Raw genomic sequence first — 21,141 nt, forward strand, 5'->3', positions numbered from 1 at the left:
CCTCAGTGACCCCTGTCCCCCAGGACACTGTGTCACTGACTGTATCCCCACTGACGTTAATCCCTCTCCCTCACCCCGTCCCTCAGTGACCCCTCTCCCCCAGGACACTGTGTCACTGACTGTATCACCACTGACGTTAATCCCTCTCCATCACACCGTCCCTCAGTGACCCCTCTCCCCCAGGACACTGTGTCACTGATCGTATCACCACTGACGTTAATCCAGCTCCCTCACACCTTCCCTCAGTGACCCCTCTCCCCCAGGACACTGTGTCACTGACTGTATCCCCACTGACGTTAATCCCTCTCCCTCACACCGTCCCTCAGTGACCCCTCTCCCCCAGGACACTGTGTCACTGATTGTATCACCACTGACGTTAATCCCTCTCCATCACACCGCCCCTCAGTGACCCCTCTCCCCCAGGACACTGTGTCACTGACCGTATCCCCACTGACGTTAATCCCTCTCCCTCACACTGTCCCTCAGTGACCCCTCTCCCCCAGGACACTGTGTCACTGACTGTATCCCCACTGACGTTAATCCCTCTCCCTCACCCCGTCCCTCAGTGACCCTTCTCCCCCAGGACACTGTGTCACTGACTGTATCCCCACTGATGTTAATCCCTCTCCCTCACCCCGTCCCTCAGTGTCCCCTCTCCCCCAGGACACTGTGTCACTGACTGTATCCCCTCTGACGTTAATCCCTCTCCCTCACACCGTCCCTCAGTGACCCCTCTCCCCCAGGACACTGTGTCACTGACCGTATCCCCACTGACGTTAATCCAGCTCCCTCACACCTCCCCTCAGTGACCCCTCTCCCCCAAGACACTGTGTCACTGACTGTATCCCCTCTGACGTTAATCCCTCTCCCTCACACCGTCCCTCAGTGACCCCTCTCCCCCAGGACACTGTGTCACTGACCGTATCCCCACTGACGTTAATCCAGCTCCCTCACACTGTCCCTCAGTGACCCCTCTCCCCCGGACACGGTGTCACTGACTGTATCCACACTGACGTTAATCCAGCTCCCTCACACCGTCCCTCAGTGACCCCTCTCCCTCACGACATGTGTCACTGACTGTATCCCCACTGATGTTAATCCCTCTCCCCCACACCGTTCCTCAGTGACCCCTCTCCCCCAGGACACTGTGTCACTGACTGTATCCCCACTGACGTTAATCCCTCTCCCTCACACCGTCCCTCAGTGACCCTTCTCCCCCAGGACACTGTGTCACTGACTGTATCCCCACTGATGTTAATCCCTCTCCCTCACCCCGTCCCTCAGTGTCCCCTCTCCCCCAGGACACTGTGTCACTGACCGTATCCCCACTGACGTTAATCCCTCTCCCTCACACCGTCCCTCAGTGACCCCTCTCCCCCAGGACACTGTGTCACTGACTGTATCCCCACTGACGTTAATCCCTCTCCCTCACACCGTCCCTCAGTGACCCCTCTCCCCCAGAACACTGTGTCACTGACTGTATCCACACTGACGTTAATCCCTCTCCCTCACACCGTCCCTCAGTGACCCCTCTCCCCCAGGACACTGTGTCACTGACTGTATCCACACTGACGTTAATCCCTCTCCCTCACACCGTTCCTCAGTGACCCCTCTCCCCCAGGACACTGTGTCACTGACTGTATCCCCACTGACGTTAATCCCTCTCCCTCACCCCGTCCCTCAGTGACCCCTCTCCCCCAAGACACTGTGTCACTGACTGTATCCCCACTGACGTTAATCCCTCTCCCACACACCGTCCCTCAGTGACCCCTCTCCCCCAGGACACTGTGTCACTGACTGTATCCCCACTGACGTTAATCCAGCTCCCTCACACCTCCCCTCAGTGACCCCTCTCCCCCAAGACACTGTGTCACTGACTGTATCCCCTCTGACGTTAATCCCTCTCCCTCACACCGTCCCTCAGTGACCCCTCTCCCCCAGGACACTGTGTCACTGACTGTATCTCCACTGACGTTAATCCCTCTCCCTCACACCGTCCCTCAGTGACCCCTCTCCCCCATCCCTGTGTCACTGACTGTATCCACACTGACGTTAATCCAGCTCCCTCACCCCGTCCCTCAGTGACCCCTCTCCCCCAGGACACTGTGTTACTGACTGTATCCCCACTGACGTTAATCGCTCTCCCTCACACCGTCCCTCAGTGACCCCTCTCCCCCAGGACACTGTGTCACTGACTGTATCCCCACTAACGTTAATCCCTCTCCCTCACACCGTCCCTCAGTGACCCCTCTCCCCCAGGACACTGTGTCACTGACTGTATCCCCACTGACGTTAATCCAGCTCCCTCACCCCGTCCCTCAGTGACCCCTCTCCCCCAGGACACTGTGTCACTGACTGTATCCCCACTGACGTTAATCCAGCTCCCTCACCCCGTCCCTCAGTGACCCCTCTCCCCCAGGACACTGTGTCACTGACTGTAACCCCACTGACGTTAATCCAGCTCCCTCACACAGTCCCTCAGTGACCCCTCTCCCCCAGGACACTGTGTCACTGACTGTATCACCACTGACTTTAATTCCTCTCCCTCACACCGTCCCTCAGTGACCCCTCTCCCCCAGGACACTGTGTCACTGACCGTATCCCCACTGACGTTAATCCCTCTCCCTCACCCCGTCCCTCAGTGACCCCTCTCCCCCAGGACACAGAGTCACTGACTGTATCCCCACTGACATTAATCCCTCTCCCTCACACCGTCCCTCAGTGACCCCTCTCCCCTAGGACACTGTGTCACTGACTGTATCCCCACTGACGTTAATCCAGCTCCCTCACACCGTCCCTCAGTGACCCCTGTCCCCCAGGACACTGTGTCACTGACTGTATCCCCACTGACGTTAATCCCTCTCCCTCACCCCGTCCCTCAGTGACCCCTCTCCCCCAGGACACTGTGTCACTGACTGTATCACCACTGACGTTAATCCCTCTCCATCACACCGTCCCTCAGTGACCCCTCTCCCCCAGGACACTGTGTCACTGACCGTATCACCACTGACGTTAATCCAGCTCCCTCACACCGTCCCTCAGTGACCCCTCTCCCCCAGGACACTGTGTCACTGACTGTATCCCCACTGACGTTAATCCCTCTCCCTCACACCGTCCCTCAGTGACCCCTCTCCCCCAGGACACTGTGTCACTGACTGTATCACCACTGACGTTAATCCCTCTCCATCACACCGCCCCTCAGTGACCCCTCTCCCCCAGGACACTGTGTCACTGACCGTATCCCCACTGACGTTAATCCCTCTCCCTCACACTGTCCCTCAGTGACCCCTCTCCCCCAGGACACTGTGTCACTGACTGTATCCCCACTGACGTTAATCCCTCTCCCTCACCCCGTCCCTCAGTGACCCCTCTCCCCCAGGACACTGTGTCACTGACCGTATCCCCACTGACGTTAATCCAGCTCCCTCACCCCGTCCCTCAGTGACCCCTCTCCCCCAGGACACTGTGTCACTGACCGTATCCCCACTGACGTTAATCCAGCTCCCTCACACTGTCCCTCAGTGACCCCTCTCCCCCGGACACGGTGTCACTGACTGTATCCACACTGACGTTAATCCAGCTCCCTCACACCGTCCCTCAGTGACCCCTCTCCCTCACGACATGTGTCACTGACTGTATCCCCACTGATGTTAATCCCTCTCCCCCACACCGTTCCTCAGTGACCCCTCTCCCCCAGGACACTGTGTCACTGACTGTATCCCCACTGACGTTAATCCCTCTCCCTCACACCGTCCCTCAGTGACCCTTCTCCCCCAGGACACTGTGTCACTGACTGTATCCCCACTGATGTTAATCCCTCTCCCTCACCCCGTCCCTCAGTGTCCCCTCTCCCCCAGGACACTGTGTCACTGACCGTATCCCCACTGACGTTAATCCCTCTCCCTCACACCGTCCCTCAGTGACCCCTCTCCCCCAGGACACTGTGTCACTGACTGTATCCCCACTGACGTTAATCCCTCTCCCTCACACCGTCCCTCAGTGACCCCTCTCCCCCAGAACACTGTGTCACTGACTGTATCCACACTGACGTTAATCCCTCTCCCTCACACCGTCCCTCAGTGACCCCTCTCCCCCAGGACACTGTGTCACTGACTGTATCCCCACTGACGTTAATCCCTCTCCCTCACACCGTTCCTCAGTGACCCCTCTCCCCCAGGACACTGTGTCACTGACTGTATCCCCACTGACGTTAATCCCTCTCCCTCACCCCGTCCCTCAGTGACCCCTCTCCCCCAGGACACTGTGTCACTGACCGTATCCCCACTGACGTTAATACCTCTCCCTCACCCAGTCCCTCAGTGACCCCTCTCCCCCGGGACACTGTGTCACTCACTGTATCCCCACTGACGTTAATCCCTCTCCCTCACACCATCCCTCAGTGACCCCTCTCCCCCAGGACACTGTGTCACTGACCGTATCCCCACTGACGTTAATACCTCTCCCTCACCCAGTCCCTCAGTGACCCCTCTCCCCCGGGACACTGTGTCACTCACTGTATCCCCACTGACGTTAATCCCTCTCCCTCACACCATCCCTCTGTGACCCCACTCCCCCAGGACACTGTGTCCCTGACTGTATCCCCACTGACGTTAATCCCTCTCCCTCACACCGTCCCTCAGTGACCCCCGTCCCCCAGGACACTGTGTCACTGACTGTATCCCCACTGACGTTAATCCAGCTCCCTCACACCGTCCCTCAGTGACCCCTCTCCCCCAGGACACTGTGTCACTGACTGTATCCCCACTGACGTTAATCCCTCTCCCTCACCCCGTCCCTCAGTGACCCCTCTCCCCCAGGACACTGTGTCACTGACCGTATCCCCACTGACGTTAATCCAGCTCCCTCACACCGTCCCTCAGTGACCCCTCTCCCCCAGGACACTGTGTCACTGACTGTACCCACACTGACGTTAATCCAGCTCCCTCATACCGTCCCTCAGTGACCCCTCTCCCCCAGGACACTGTGTCACTGACTGTATCCCCACTGACGTTAATCCCTCTCCCTCACACCGTCCCTCAGTGACCCCTCTCCCCCAGGACACTGTGTCACTGACTGTATCCACACTGACGTTAATCCCTCTCCCTCACACCGTCCCTCAGTGACCCCTCTCCCCCAGGACACTGTGTCACTGACTGTATCACCACTGACGTTAATCCCTCTCCATCACACCGCCCCTCAGTGACCCCTCTCCCCCAGGACACTGTGTCACTGACCGTATCCCCACTGACGTTAATCCCTCTCCCTCACACTGTCCCTCAGTGACCCCTCTCCCCCAGGACACTGTGTCACTGACTGTATCCCCACTGACGTTAATCCCTCTCCCTCACCCCGTCCCTCAGTGACCCCTCTCCCCCAGGACACTGTGTCACTGACCGTATCCCCACTGACGTTAATCCAGCTCCCTCACCCCGTCCCTCAGTGACCCCTCTCCCCCAGGACACTGTGTCACTGACCGTATCCCCACTGACGTTAATCCAGCTCCCTCACACTGTCCCTCAGTGACCCCTCTCCCCCGGACACGGTGTCACTGACTGTATCCACACTGACGTTAATCCAGCTCCCTCACACCGTCCCTCAGTGACCCCTCTCCCTCACGACATGTGTCACTGACTGTATCCCCACTGATGTTAATCCCTCTCCCCCACACCGTTCCTCAGTGACCCCTCTCCCCCAGGACACTGTGTCACTGACTGTATCCCCACTGACGTTAATCCCTCTCCCTCACACCGTCCCTCAGTGACCCTTCTCCCCCAGGACACTGTGTCACTGACTGTATCCCCACTGATGTTAATCCCTCTCCCTCACCCCGTCCCTCAGTGTCCCCTCTCCCCCAGGACACTGTGTCACTGACCGTATCCCCACTGACGTTAATCCCTCTCCCTCACACCGTCCCTCAGTGACCCCTCTCCCCCAGGACACTGTGTCACTGACTGTATCCCCACTGACGTTAATCCCTCTCCCTCACACCGTCCCTCAGTGACCCCTCTCCCCCAGAACACTGTGTCACTGACTGTATCCACACTGACGTTAATCCCTCTCCCTCACACCGTCCCTCAGTGACCCCTCTCCCCCAGGACACTGTGTCACTGACTGTATCCCCACTGACGTTAATCCCTCTCCCTCACACCGTTCCTCAGTGACCCCTCTCCCCCAGGACACTGTGTCACTGACTGTATCCCCACTGACGTTAATCCCTCTCCCTCACCCCGTCCCTCAGTGACCCCTCTCCCCCAGGACACTGTGTCACTGACCGTATCCCCACTGACGTTAATACCTCTCCCTCACCCAGTCCCTCAGTGACCCCTCTCCCCCGGGACACTGTGTCACTCACTGTATCCCCACTGACGTTAATCCCTCTCCCTCACACCATCCCTCAGTGACCCCTCTCCCCCAGGACACTGTGTCACTGACCGTATCCCCACTGACGTTAATACCTCTCCCTCACCCAGTCCCTCAGTGACCCCTCTCCCCCGGGACACTGTGTCACTCACTGTATCCCCACTGACGTTAATCCCTCTCCCTCACACCATCCCTCTGTGACCCCACTCCCCCAGGACACTGTGTCCCTGACTGTATCCCCACTGACGTTAATCCCTCTCCCTCACACCGTCCCTCAGTGACCCCCGTCCCCCAGGACACTGTGTCACTGACTGTATCCCCACTGACGTTAATCCAGCTCCCTCACACCGTCCCTCAGTGACCCCTCTCCCCCAGGACACTGTGTCACTGACTGTATCCCCACTGACGTTAATCCCTCTCCCTCACCCCGTCCCTCAGTGACCCCTCTCCCCCAGGACACTGTGTCACTGACCGTATCCCCACTGACGTTAATCCAGCTCCCTCACACCGTCCCTCAGTGACCCCTCTCCCCCAGGACACTGTGTCACTGACTGTACCCACACTGACGTTAATCCAGCTCCCTCATACCGTCCCTCAGTGACCCCTCTCCCCCAGGACACTGTGTCACTGACTGTATCCCCACTGACGTTAATCCCTCTCCCTCACACCGTCCCTCAGTGACCCCTCTCCCCCAGGACACTGTGTCACTGACTGTATCCACACTGACGTTAATCCCTCTCCCTCACACCGTCCCTCTGTGACCCCCCTCTCCCCCAGGACTTTGTCGGGGAAGGGTGTAGTCTGGGGCCTCTCTGAATCCTCCCTCTCTCTCTGGTGTCTGCGATCAGATCCCGGACATTCTCCGTTTCGGTGCCCGGCGATATTTTGGGAGAACTGCCCTCGGGGGACCCTTCCACGTTATTATGTAAGTCTCGCAGGCCCCCTCTTCCCCCCAGCCTCTGCATTGTCCTCCCCCTCTCACTACCCCTCTTCTCCTCTCTCTGCTCCCTCTTTACCTGCACTCCCTCCTCCCTCCCTGTCCTGTCTGTCCTCAGCCCTCTCGATTCGTCCGGTGCAACCCTCTCGTCCCTCTTGCCCGCACTCCGCCTCCGACTTCTCGACTCCCTGTCCCCCTCCCTTCCTCCCTCACACTCTCTTCCCCTTCATCCCTCCTCATTCCTCTTTTTCTCTGCCTCCTTCTCCTATAATAGGGTACGGACAGAGAAGCGGACCGCCCAGGGACCGGCCCTTCGGCCCACTATGTTGTGCCGTCCCAGCTGTAAAGCAGATCTGAAACACCCAAACACTGATCCCCCCTCTACCTACCCTCCCTCCATCTTCCTCACATCCCTGTGCCCCTCCAAACCTCCCTCAAAAGCCTCTAATGTGTTTGCCTCCCCCAGCACCCCAGGCAGAGCGTTTCCAGACTCCTACCACTCTCTGGGTAAAAAAACCTACCCCTCACACCCCCCCCACCGCACCTTCAATACCTGCCCCCCCCCCCCCCCCCGGTGTTAGAGATTTCAACCCCCGGGGAACAGATACTCTCTGCCCGCTCTGTCTGTGCCTCCCACAATCTTGTAAACCTCTCTCCGATCTCCCCTCGGCCTCTGTCGCTCCGGAGGAAACAGCCCAAGTTTCCCCGGCCTCCCGTGAGAGCACGGGCCCTCCGAACCGGGCAGGACCCCGGCGACCCTCTTCTGCCCCCTCCCCGAAGCCCCGACACCCTTCCTGCAGTGGGGCGGCCAGGGCCGGGTGCGATTCTCCGGACGGGGCCCCGCCGTTCCAACGTCACCTCCTGACTTTTGAACTCGATGCCCCGACTAACAGAAGCCCTCGGCCTTCTGAACCGCCGTCTCGGCCCGCGGAGCCGCTTCCGGGGAGCTGCGACCTCGGACCCCAACATCTCCCTGCTCAGCAATAATGTTAAGGACCTTAAACAGACAGACATTCTTTATCGATCCCGAGGGAAATTGGGTTTCGTTACAGTCGCACCGACCAGGAATCGCGTAGTAATATAGCAGCATAAAACTTTTATAACGTTCCAACCTAACTGGACACGTCATAAAAGGTGAATTCGGGTCCAGATCTCCAACCCGTTTTGATTAAACCTTTCGCCCGGGCCTCATCCGGTGACGGCGTTGAGGGAGAGATTCCTCGAATGCTGGAAACTTCCCTTCGGGCGTTCCCCACTCCCCCCCCGCCAGACGATCTGGGCCCTCTCCGGCGCTGTGATCGGCGAGAGAGGGGGTCGCCCGCGGGCCCCCACGCACCCCATCTCCCGGACGCCCGGCCTGCAGGCCGCAGGCTTTGGTGGCGGCCTAGCGAAGCTCCCTCGGGGGCAGCAAGGCGCCAGGCTGTCCGTTGGCCCCGGAGTCACACCGTCAGGGTTTAGATCGCGGGCTCTGAGCTGGAGGCGGGAAAGATGCCACACCCATCTTTGACGGTGTCATCTCGATGATCGTTATCCCAGCGGTCTGCAAACCGCGTGTTGCCCGCCCTGCAAACTCCCACAAATACGGAGCTTGTTTCCTTCCCTTCTGCCCGGACCCCACTAATGTGATTTAGTGCCCAGCACGGAATTCACAGCCCCCTCCCCTCTTTTCATCCCATCCTCCCTCCAACCTCACCTCACCCTCTCCCTCTCCAGATCCCCCCTCTCCCGTTTCCAACTCTCCATAAACTTCCCGGTCCTCCAGTCACCCCAATCCCCACGCCCCTCTGTAAAGATCTCTCAGTCCCACCAAATCACCCCTATCCCATCCCAAATCACCCCGGTTTCACCCCTCCCTTTCTCTCTCTCTCCCTGACCCTCGGTCTCCGTATCAGTTACACTCTCTGCCCCCTGTCACCCCTCTCTCTCTCTCTTTGTCCCTCCCTCTCTCTCTAGCTCCCTCTTTCTCTGTCTCTCACCCTCTCTCTCTCCCACACTCTCTCTCTCTATCCCTCTCACTCACCCTCGTTCTCACCATCTCCCTCTCACACACACACCTCTCTCTCTCTCACTGTCTCTCTCTCTATCTCCCTCTCACCCTCTCTCTCTCCCACACACTCTCTCACTCCCACACACACAAGCACCTCTCTCTCTCTCTGACCCTGCGTATCATACACCCTCCCCCCACCCCGTCTCTCTCTCTCTCTCTGTCTCTCTCTCTCACTGTCTCTCTCCCTCTCTCTCTCTCTCACCCTCTCACCATCTCTCTCTCTCTCTGACCCTGTGTATCATACACCCTCTCCCCACCCCGTCCCTCTCTCTCACCGTCTCACTCTCTCTCTGACCCTGCGTATCATACACCCTCCCCCCACCCCGTCTCTCTCTCTCTCTCTGTCTCTCTCTCTCACTGTCTCTCTCCCTCTCTCTCTCTCTCACCCTCTCACCATCTCTCTCTCTCTCTGACCCTGTATCATACAACCTCTCCCCACCCCGTCCCTCTCTCTCACCGTCTCTCTCTCTCTCTCTCTCTCTGACCCTGCGTGTGATACAACCTCCCCCCACCCCGTCCCTCTCTCTCACCGTCTCTCTCTCTCTCCCTCTCACCGTGTCTCTCTCTCTCTCTGACCCTGCGTGTGATACAACCTCCCCCCACCCCGTCTCTCTCTCTCTCACACTCACAATCTCTCTCTCTCTGACCCTGTGTATCATACACCCTCTCCCCACCCCGTCTCTCTCTCTCTCTCTCTCTCTCTCTCTCTCTCTCTCTCTCACCCTCTCACCATCTCTCTCTCTCTCTGCCCCTGTGTATCATACACCCTCTCCCCACCCCGTCCCTCTCTCTCACCGTCTCTCTCTCTCTCTCTCTCTGACCCTGTGTATCATACACCCTCCCCCCACCCCGTCTCTCTCTCTCTCTCTCTCTCTCTCTCTCCCTCTCTCTCTCTCTCACCCTCTCACCATCTCTCTCTCTCTCTGCCCCTGTGTATCATACACCCTCTCCCCACCCCGTCCCTCTCTCTCACCGTCTCTCTCTCTCTCTGACCCTGTATCATACACCCTCTCCCCACCCCGTCTCTCTCTCACCGTGTCTCTCTCTCTCTCTCTCACCGTGTCTCTCTCTCTCTCACCCTCTCACCATCTCTCTCTCTCTCTGCCCCTGTGTATCATACACCCTCTCCCCACCCCGTCCCTCTCTCTCACCGTCTCTCTCTCTCTCTGACCCTGTATCATACACCCTCTCCCCACCCCGTCTCTCTCTCACCGTCTCTCTCTCTCTCTCTGACCCTGCGTGTGATACAACCTCCCCCCACCCCGTCTTTCTCTCACCGTGTCTCTCTCTCTCTCTCTGACCCTGCGTGTGATACAACCTCCCCCCACCCCGTCTCTCTCTCACCGTCTCTCTCTCTCTCTCTCTGACCCTGCGTGTGATACAACCTCCCCCCACCCCGTCTCTCTCTCTCTCACCGTCTCTCTCTCTCTCTCTCTCTCTGACCCTGCGTGTGATACAACCTCCCCCCACCCCGTCTCTCTCTCACCGTGTCTCTCTCTCTCTCTGACCCTGCGTGTGATACAACCTCCCCCCACCCCGTCTCTCTCTCACCGTCTCTCTCTCTCCCTCTCACCGTCTCTCTCTCTCTCTCTCACCGTCTCTCTCTCTCTCCCTCTCACCGTGTCTCTCTCTCTCTCTCTCACCGTCTCTCTCTCTCCCTCTCACCGTGTCTCTCTCTCTCTCTCTCACCGTCTCTCTCTCTCTCTCTCACCGTCTCTCTCTCTCTCTCTCACCGTCTCTCTCTCTCTCTCTCTCACCGTGTCTCTCTCTCTCTCTCTCTGACCCTGCGTGTGATACAACCTCCCCCCACCCCGTCTCTCTCTCACCGTGTCTCTCTCTCTCTCTCTCTGACCCTGCGTGTGATACAACCTCCCCCCACCCCGTCCCTCTCTCTCACCGTCTCTCTCTCTCTCTGACCCTGCGTGTGATACAACCTCCCCCCACCCCGTCTCTCTCTCACCGTCTCTCTCTCTCTCTCTCTCTCTCTCTCTCTCTGACCCACAGAATCAGCTACGCCTGCCTGGTGCTGCTGATCCTGGCCCTGCGGCTGACAGACACACAGGGGGAGGTGTTGGCCATGTCGCTGGCCCTGGTTCTGGGCTGGTGTAACGTCATGTTCTTCGCCCGTGGATTCCCCATGCTCGGACCGTTCACCATCATGATACAGAAGGTGAGACGACAGAGAGGGTGGGTGGGGAAAAGACGCTCGTGATCAACTACGAAGAGGACCCTCGAGAAAGGGGCAGGAGGCGTATGGGGATGAGACAGGGGGGACAGGTGGGAGGAGGGTCGAGGTACAGGAGCCTCAGGACCCACACCGCCAGGTTCAGGGACAGTTATTACACCACAACCATCAGGAAGGAGGTACAGGAGCCTCAGGACCCACACCGCCAGGTTCAGGGACAGTTATCACCCCTCAACCATCAGGAAGTGGGTACAGGAGCCTCAGGACCCACACCGCCAGGTTCAGGGACAATTATTACACCTCAACAATCAGGAAGGAGGTACAGGAGCCTCAGGACCCACACCACCAGGTTCAGGGACAGTTATCACCCCTCAACCATCAGGAAGGAGGTACAGGAGCCTCAGGACCCACACCGCCAGGTTCAGGGACAGTTATTACACCACAACCATCAGGAAGGAGGTACAGGAGCCTCAGGACCCACACCGCCAGGTTCAGGGACAGTTATCACCCCTCAACCATCAGGAAGTGGGTACAGGAGCCTCAGGACCCACACCACCAGGTTCAGGAACAGTTATCACCCCTCAACCATCAGGAAGGAGGTACAGGAGACTCAGGACCCACACCACCAGGTTCAGGGACAGTTATCACCCCTCAACCATCAGGAAGGAGGTACAGGAGCCTCAGGACCCACACCACCAGGTTCAGGAACAGTTATTACCCCTCAACCATCAGGAAGGAGGTACAGGAGCCTCAGGACCCACACCACCAGGTTCAGGGACAGTTATCACCCCTCAACCATCAGGAAGGAGGTACAGGAGCCTCTGGACCCACACCACCAGGTTCAGGGATAGTTATTACCCCTCCAACATCAGGAAGGAGTTACAGGAGCCTCAGGACCCACACCACCAGGTTCAGGGACAGTTATCACCCCTCAACCATCAGGAAGGAGGTACAGGAGCCTCAGGACCCACACCACCAGGTTCAGGAACAGTTATCACCCCTCAACCATCAGGAAGGAGGTACAGGAGCCGCTGGACCCACACCACCAGGTTCAGGGACAGTTATCACCCCTCAACCATCAGGAAGGAGGTACAGGAGCCTCTGGACCCACACCACCAGGTTCAGGGACGGTTATCCCCCCTCAACCATCAGGAAGGAGGTACAGGAGCCTCAGGACCCACACCAACAGGTTCAAGGACAGTTATCACCCCTCAACCATCAGGAAGGAGGTACAGGAGCCTCTGGACCCACACCACCAGGTTCAGGGATAGTTATTACCCCTCCAACATCAGGAAGGAGTTACAGGAGCCTCAGGACCCACACCACCAGGTTCAGGGACAGTTATCACCCCTCAACCATCAGGAAGGAGGTACAGGAGCCTCAGGACCCACACCACCAGGTTCAGGAACAGTTATTACCCCTCAACCATCAGGAAGGAGGTACAGGAGCCTCAGGACCCACACCACCAGGTTCAGGGACAGTTATCACCCCTCAACCATCAGGAAGGAGGTACAGGAGCCTCTGGACCCACACCACCAGGTTCAGGGATAGTTATTACCCCTCCAACATCAGGAAGGAGTTACAGGAGCCTCAGGACCCACACCACCAGGTTCAGGGACAGTTATCACCCCTCAACCATCAGGAAGGAGGTACAGGAGCCTCAGGACCCACACCACCAGGTTCAGGAACAGTTATCAGCCCTCAACCATCAGGAAGGAGGTACAGGAGCCTCAGGACCCACACCACCAGGTTCAGGGACAGTTATCAACCCTCAGCCATCAGGAATGAGATACAGGAGTCTCGGGACCCACACCACCAGGTTCAGGGACAGTTATCACCCCTCAACCATCAGGAAGGAGGTACAGGAGCCCCAGGACCCACACCACCAGGTTCAGGGACAGTTATTACTCCTCAACCATCAGGAAGGAGGTACAGGAACCTCAGGACCCACAAAACCAGGTTCAGGGACAGTTATTACCCCTCAACTATCAGGAAGGAGGTACAGGAGCCTCTGGACCCACACCACCAGGTTCAGGGACAGTTATCCCCCCTCAACCATCAGGAAGGAGGTACAGGAGCCTCAGGACCCACACCACCAGGTTCAGGGACAGTTATTACTCCTCAACCATCAGGAAGGAGGTACAGGAACCTCAGGACCCACAAAACCAGGTTCAGGGACAGTTATTACCCCTCAACTATCAGGAAGGAGGTACAGGAGCCTCTGGACCCACACCACCAGGTTCAGGGACAGTTATCCCCCCTCAACCATCAGGAAGGAGGTACAGGAGCCTCAGGACCCACACCAACAGGTTCAGGGACAGTTATCACCCCTCAACCATCAGGAAGGAGGTACAGGAGCCTCTGGACCCACACCACCAGGTTCAGGGACAGTTATCACCCCTCAACCATCAGGAAGGAGGTACAGGAGCCTCTGGACCCACACCACCAGGTTCAGGGACGGTTATCCCCCCTCAACCATCAGGAAGGAGGTACAGGAGCCTCAGGACCCACACCAACAGGTTCAGGGACAGTTATCACCCCTCAACCATCAGGAAGGAGGTACAGGAGCCTCTGGACCCACACCACCAGGTTCAGGGAAAGTTATTATCCCTCCAACATCAGGAAGGAGTTACAGGAGCCTCAGGACCCACACCACCAGGTTCAGGGACAGTTATCACCCCTCAACCATCAGGAAGGAGGTACAGGAGCCTCAGGACCCACACCACCAGGTTCAGGAACAGTTATTACCCCTCAACCATCAGGAAGGAGGTACAGGAGCCTCAGGACCCACACCACCAGGTTCAGGGACAGTTATCACACCTCAACCATCAGGAAGGAGTTACAGGAGCCTCAGGACCCACACCACCAGGTTCAGGGGCAGTTATTACCCCTGAACCATCTGGATGGAGGTACAGGAGCTTCAGGACCCACACCAACAGGTTCAGGGAAGGTTATTACTCCTCAACCATCAGGAAGGAGGTACAGGAACCTCAGGACCTACAAAACCAGGTTCAGGGACAGTTATCACCCCTCAACCATCTGGAAGGAGGTACAGGAGCCTCAGGACCCACACCACCAGGTTCAGGGACAGTTATCACCTCTCAACCATCAGGAAGGAGGTACAGGAGCCTCAGGACCCACACCACCAGGTTCAGGGACAGTTATTACCCCTCAACCATCAGGAAGGAGGTACAGGAGCCTCAGGACCCACACCACCAGGTTCAGGGACAGTTATTACCCCTCAACTATCAGGAAGGAGGTACAGGAGCCTCAGGACCCACACCAACAGGTTCAGGGACAGTTATTACCCCTCAACTATCAGGAAGGAGGTACAGGTGCCTCAGGACCCACACCACCAGGTTCAGGGACAGTTAACACCCCTCAACCAGTAGGAAGGAGGTACAGGAGCCTCAGGACCCACACCACCAGGTTCAGGGACAGTTATCACCCCTCAACCATCAGGAAGGAGGTACAGGAGCCTCAGGACCCACACCACCAGGTTCAGGGACAGTTATCAGCCCTCAACCATCAGGAAGGAGGTACAGGAGCCTCAGGACCCACACCACCAGGTTCAGGGACAGTTATCAACCCTCAGCCATCAGGAATGAGATACAGGAGTCTCGGGACCCACACCACCAGGTTCAGGGACAGTTATCACCCCTCAACCATCAGGAAGGAGGTACAGGAGCCCCAGGACCCACACCACCAGGTTCAGGGACAGTTATTACTCCTCAACCATCAGGAAGGAGGTACAGGAACCTCAGGACCCACAAAACCAGGTTCAGGGACAGTTATTACCCCTCAACTATCAGGAAGGATGTACAGGAGCCTCTGGACCCACACCACCAGGTTCAGGGACAGTTATCACCCCTCAACCATCAGGAAGGAGGTACAGGAGCCCCAGGACCCACACCACCAGGTTCAGGGACAGTTATTACTCCTCAACCATCAGGAAGGAGGTACAGGAACCTCAGGACCCACAAAACCAGGTTCAGGGACAGTTATTACCCCTCAACTATCAGGAAGGAGGTACAGGAGCCTCTGGACCCACACCACCAGGTTCAGGGACAGTTATCCCCCCTCAACCATCAGGAAGGAGGTACAGGAGCCTCAGGACCCACACCACCAGGTTCAGGGACAGTTATTACTCCTCAACCATCAGGAAGGAGGTACAGGAACCTCAGGACCCACAAAACCAGGTTCAGGGACAGTTATTACCCCTCAACTATCAGGAAGGAGGTACAGGAGCCTCTGGACCCACACCACCAGGTTCAGGGACAGTTATCCCCCCTCAACCATCAGGAAGGAGGTACAGGAGCCTCAGGACCCACACCAACAGGTTCAGGGACAGTTATCACCCCTCAACCATCAGGAAGGAGGTACAGGAGCCGCTGGACCCACACCACCAGGTTCAGGGACAGTTATCACCCCTCAACCATCAGGAAGGAGGTACAGGAGCCTCTGGACCCACACCACCAGGTTCAGGGACGGTTATCCCCCCTCAACCATCAGGAAGGAGGTACAGGAGCCTCAGGACCCACACCAACAGGTTCAAGGACAGTTATCACCCCTCAACCATCAGGAAGGAGGTACAGGAGACTCTGGACCCACACCACCGGGTTCAGGGACAGTTATCACCCCTCAACCATCAGGAAGGAGGTACAGGAGCCTCAGGACCCACACCACCAGGTTCAGGGACAGTTATTACCCCTCAACCATCAGGAAGGAGGTACAGGAGCCTCAGGACCCACACCACCAGGTTCAGGGACAGTTATCACCCCTCAACCATCAGGAAGGAGGTACATGAGCCTCTGGACCCACACCACCAGGTTCAGGGATAGTTATTACCCCTCCAACATCAGGAAGGAGTTACAGGAGCCTCAGGACCCACACCACCAGGTTCAGGGACAGTTATCACCCCTCAACCATCAGGAAGGAGGTACAGGAGCCTCAGGACCCACACCACCAGGTTCAGGAACAGTTATCAGCCCTCAACCATCAGGAAGGAGGTACAGGAGCCTCAGGACCCACACCACCAGGTTCAGGGACAGTTATCAACCCACAGCCATCAGGAATGAGATACAGGAGTCTCGGGACCCACACCACCAGGTTCAGGGACAGTTATCACCCCTCAACCATCAGGAAGGAGGTACAGGAGCCCCAGGACCCACACCACCAGGTTCAGGGACAGTTATTACTCCTCAACCATCAGGAAGGAGGTACAGGAACCTCAGGACCCACAAAACCAGGTTCAGGGACAGTTATTACCCCTCAACTATCAGGAAGGAGGTACAGGAGCCTCTGGACCCACACCACCAGGTTCAGGGACAGTTATCCCCCCTCAACCATCAGGAAGGAGGTACAGGAGCCTCAGGACCCACACCACCAGGTTCAGGGACAGTTATTACTCCTCAACCATCAGGAAGGAGGTACAGGAACCTCAGGACCCACAAAACCAGGTTCAGGGACAGTTATTACCCCTCAACTATCAGGAAGGAGGTACAGGAGCCTCTGGACCCACACCACCAGGTTCAGGGACAGTTATCCCCCCTCAACCATCAGGAAGGAGGTACAGGAGCCTCAGGACCCACACCAACAGGTTCAGGGACAGTTATCACCCCTCAACCATCAGGAAGGAGGTACAGGAGCCTCTGGACCCACACCACCAGGTTCAGGGACAGTTATCACCCCTCAACCATCAGGAAGGAGGTACAGGAGCCTCTGGACCCACACCACCAGGTTCAGGGACGGTTATCCCCCCTCAACCATCAGGAAGGAGGTACAGGAGCCTCAGGACCCACACCAACAGGTTCAGGGACAGTTATCACCCCTCAACCATCAGGAAGGAGGTACAGGAGCCTCTGGACCCACACCACCAGGTTCAGGGATAGTTATTATCCCTCCAACATCAGGAAGGAGTTACAGGAGCCTCAGGACCCACACCACCAGGTTCAGGGACAGTTATCACCCCTCAACCATCAGGAAGGAGGTACAGGAGCCTCAGGACCCACACCACCAGGTTCAGGAACAGTTATTACCCCTCAACCATCAGGAAGGAGGTACAGGAGCCTCAGGACCCACACCACCAGGTTCAGGGACAGTTATCACCCCTCAACCATCAGGAAGGAGGTACAGGAGCCTCAGGACCCACACCACCAGGTTCAGGGGCAGTTATTACCCCTGAACCATCTGGATGGAGGTACAGGAGCTTCAGGACCCACACCAACAGGTTCAGGGAAGGTTATTACTCCTCAACCATCAGGAAGGAGGTACAGGAACCTCTGGACCTACAAAACCAGGTTCAGGGACAGTTATCACCCCTCAACCATCTGGAAGGAGGTACAGGAGCCTCAGGACCCACACCACCAGGTTCAGGGACAGTTATCACCTCTCAACCATCAGGAAGGAGGTACAGGAGCCTCAGGACCCACACCACCAGGTTCAGGGACAGTTATTACCCCTCAACCATCAGGAAGGAGGTACAGGAGCCTCAGGACCCACACCACCAGGTTCAGGGACAGTTATTACCCCTCAACTATCAGGAAGGAGGTACAGGAGCCTCAGGACCCACACCAACAGGTTCAGGGACAGTTATCACCCCTCAACCATCAGGAAGGAGGTACAGGAGCCTCTGGACCCACACCACCAGGTTCAGGGATAGTTATTACCCCTCAAACATCAGGAAGGAGTTACAGGAGCCTCAGGACCCACACCACCAGGTTCAGGGACAGTTATCACCCCTCAACCATCAGGAAGGAGGTACAGGAGCCTCAGGACCCACACCACCAGGTTCAGGGACAGTTATTATACAGTTATTATTAAATGGAGATCAGCGTGCGCAGGCGAGATGTTTCGATTGATTGTGGTAAGAATGCTCTAATCGGGAGCTCCAACTGCTGGTGAGTCTGTATCATATAACCGCATAACAATTACAGCACGGAAACAGGGCATCTCGGCCCTTCTAATCCGTGCTGAACGCTGACTCTCACCTAGTCCCACTGGCCCATATAACCATATCACAATTACACACGGAAACAGGCCGGCTCGGCCCTTCTAGTCCGTGCCGAATGCTTACTCTCACCTTGTCCCACCGACCCGCACTCAGCCCATAACCCTCCATTCCTTTCCTGTCCATATACCTATCCAATTTTACTTTAAATGACAATACCGAACCTGCCTCTACCACTTCTACTGGAAGCTCGTTCCACACAGCTACCACTCTCTGAGTAAAGAAATTCCCCCTCGTGTTACCCCGAAACTTTTGCCCCCTAACTCCCAACTCATGTCCTCTTGTTTGAATCTCCCCTACTCTCAATGGAAAAAGCCAATCCACGTCAACTCTATCTATCCCCCTCATAATTTTAAATACCTCTATCCAGTCCCCCCCCAACCTGCTACGCTCCAAAGAATAAAGACCTAACTTGTTCAACCTTTCCCTGGGACTTAGGTGCTGAAACCCAGGTAACGTTCTGGTAAATCTCCTCCGTACTCTCTCTGTTTTGTTGACATCTTCCCGATAATTCTGGCAAAATCTACACCACGAACACAAAGGAACTCTCCAAGCAACTCTGCAAAAGGTTATTGAGAAGCACAAGTTGGGAGGTGGATGTCAGAAAGTTTTCAAGTCACTGAAAATGCCTTGGCGCGCTGTTTGGTCGATCAGGAAGAAACGGGAAGGGTCTGGCATTGAATCTGCCTGGGGCGGGCCGTCCTCAGAGACCGAGTGACCGTGCAGGAAGGGGACCGGGGAGACCTCTGACAGGACCTGAGACGGGGGAGACTGCGCGGAGAGCAAGCTTCAGCAGGCCCAGCTCTCTGGCGGAGAGGGAAAGAGAAAGCCAGTGTTGAAGAAAACTGACATGAGGCTGGAAGAAGGGTCTGTGGTCTGATGAGACCAAAATTGAGCTCTTTTGGCATCGGCCAAACACCTCTCATCATCAGACAGACAGACAGACAGACAGACAGACAGACAGACAGGCTTTATCGATCCCGAGGGGAAACTGGGTTTCGTTACAGCCGCACCAACCAAGAATAGTGTAGAAATATAGCAATATAAAACCATAAATAATTAAATAGTAATAAGTTAATCGTGCCAAGTGGAAATAAGTCCAGGACCAGCCTATCGGCTCAGGGTGTCTGACACTCTGAGGGAGGAGTTGTAAAGTTTGATGGCCACGGGCAGGAATGACTTCCTATGACGCTCAGTGTTGCATCTCGGTGGAATGAGTCTCTGGCTGAATGTACTCCTGTGCCTAACCAGTACATTATGGGGTGGATGGGAGACATTGTCCAAGATGGCATGCAACTCGGACAGCATCCTCTTTTCAGACACCACCGTCAGAGAGTCCAGTTCCACCCCCACAACATCACCGGCCTTACGAATGAGTTTGTTGATTCTGTTGGTGTCTGCTGCCCTCAGCCTGCTGCCCCAGCACACAACAGCAAACATGATAGCACTGGCCACCACAGACTCGTAGAACATCCTCAGCATCGTCCGGCAGATGTTAAAGGACCTCAGTCTCCTCAGGATGTAGAGACGGCTCTGACTCTTCTTGTAGACAGCCTCAGTGTCCTTTGACCAGTCCAGTTTATTGTCAGTTCATATCCCCAGGTATTTGTAATTCTCCACCATGCCCACACTGACCCCTTGGATGGAAACAGGGGTCACCAGTGCCTTAGCCCTCCTCAGGTCCACCACCAGCTCCTTAGTCTTTTTCACATTAAGCTGCAGATGATTCTGCTCGCACCGTGTGACAAAGTTTCCCACCGTAGCCCTGTACTGATCCTCGTCTCCCTTGCTGATGCATCCGACTATGGCAGAGTCATCAGGAAACTTCTGAAGATGGCAAGACTCTGTGTTGTAGTTGAAGTCCGAGGTGTAGATGGTGAAGGGAAAGGGAGACCGGACAGTCCCCTGTGGAGCCCCAGTGCTGCTGACCCCTCTGTGTGACACAGTGTTGCAAGGGCACGTACTGTGGTCTGCCAATCCGGTAATCAATAATCCATGACACCAGGGAAGCATCCACCTGCATCACTGTCGGCTTCTCACCCCGCAGAGCAGGGCGGATGGTGTTAAACGCACCGGAGAAGTCAAAAAACATGACCCTCACAGTGCTCGCCGGCTTGTACAGGTGGGCGTAGACACGGTTCAGCAGGTAGACGATGGCATCCTCGACTCCTAGTCGGGGCTGGTAGGCGAACTGGAGGGGGTCTAAGTGTGGCCTAACCATAGGCCGGAGATGCTCTAGAACAAGTCTCTCCAGGGTCTTCATGATGTGGGAGGTCAATGCCACGGGGCTGTTGTCAACACCCCATCCCTACCGTGAATCGCGGTGGTTTCTGCGTCATGCTGTGGGGGTGCTTCACTGCAGAAGGGCCCCGGCGGGCTGGTGAAGGTCGAGGGGATAACTGCCGGCACAGTACACAGTAAAAACGAGACGACGTTTTTCAACACAGGAAAAAGCTACACTAGACTACAGACCAACTGCAAGAGCTGGGCGTTAATGCTCCCTTGCCAAGACAAGTCAAGTCACTTTTAATTGTCGTTTCGACCATAACTGCCGGCACAGTACACAGTAAAAACGAGACGACGTTTTTCAACACAGGAAAAAG

At 56.6% G+C, this 21,141-nt stretch overlaps 1 protein-coding gene across 1 annotated transcript in view; it reads left to right on the forward strand.

Moving 5' to 3' along the window:
- The window catches only part of LOC132386996 (transient receptor potential cation channel subfamily V member 6-like), a gene marked incomplete at its 5' end in the record, with an annotated part of 84,724 nt that overhangs the window by 50,629 nt on the left and 12,954 nt on the right, over positions 1–21,141 (forward strand). Inside the window, 2 exons of the mRNA XM_059959353.1 lie at positions 7,209–7,285; positions 11,349–11,514. Coding sequence (XP_059815336.1) covers positions 7,209–7,285; positions 11,349–11,514 — 243 coding nt within the window. The remainder of the gene's footprint in view (positions 1–7,208; positions 7,286–11,348; positions 11,515–21,141) is intronic.

The sequence above is a fragment of the Hypanus sabinus genome, unplaced genomic scaffold (assembly GCF_030144855.1).
Source record: "Hypanus sabinus isolate sHypSab1 unplaced genomic scaffold, sHypSab1.hap1 scaffold_1460, whole genome shotgun sequence".
NCBI classification, from domain to species: domain Eukaryota; kingdom Metazoa; phylum Chordata; class Chondrichthyes; order Myliobatiformes; family Dasyatidae; genus Hypanus; species Hypanus sabinus.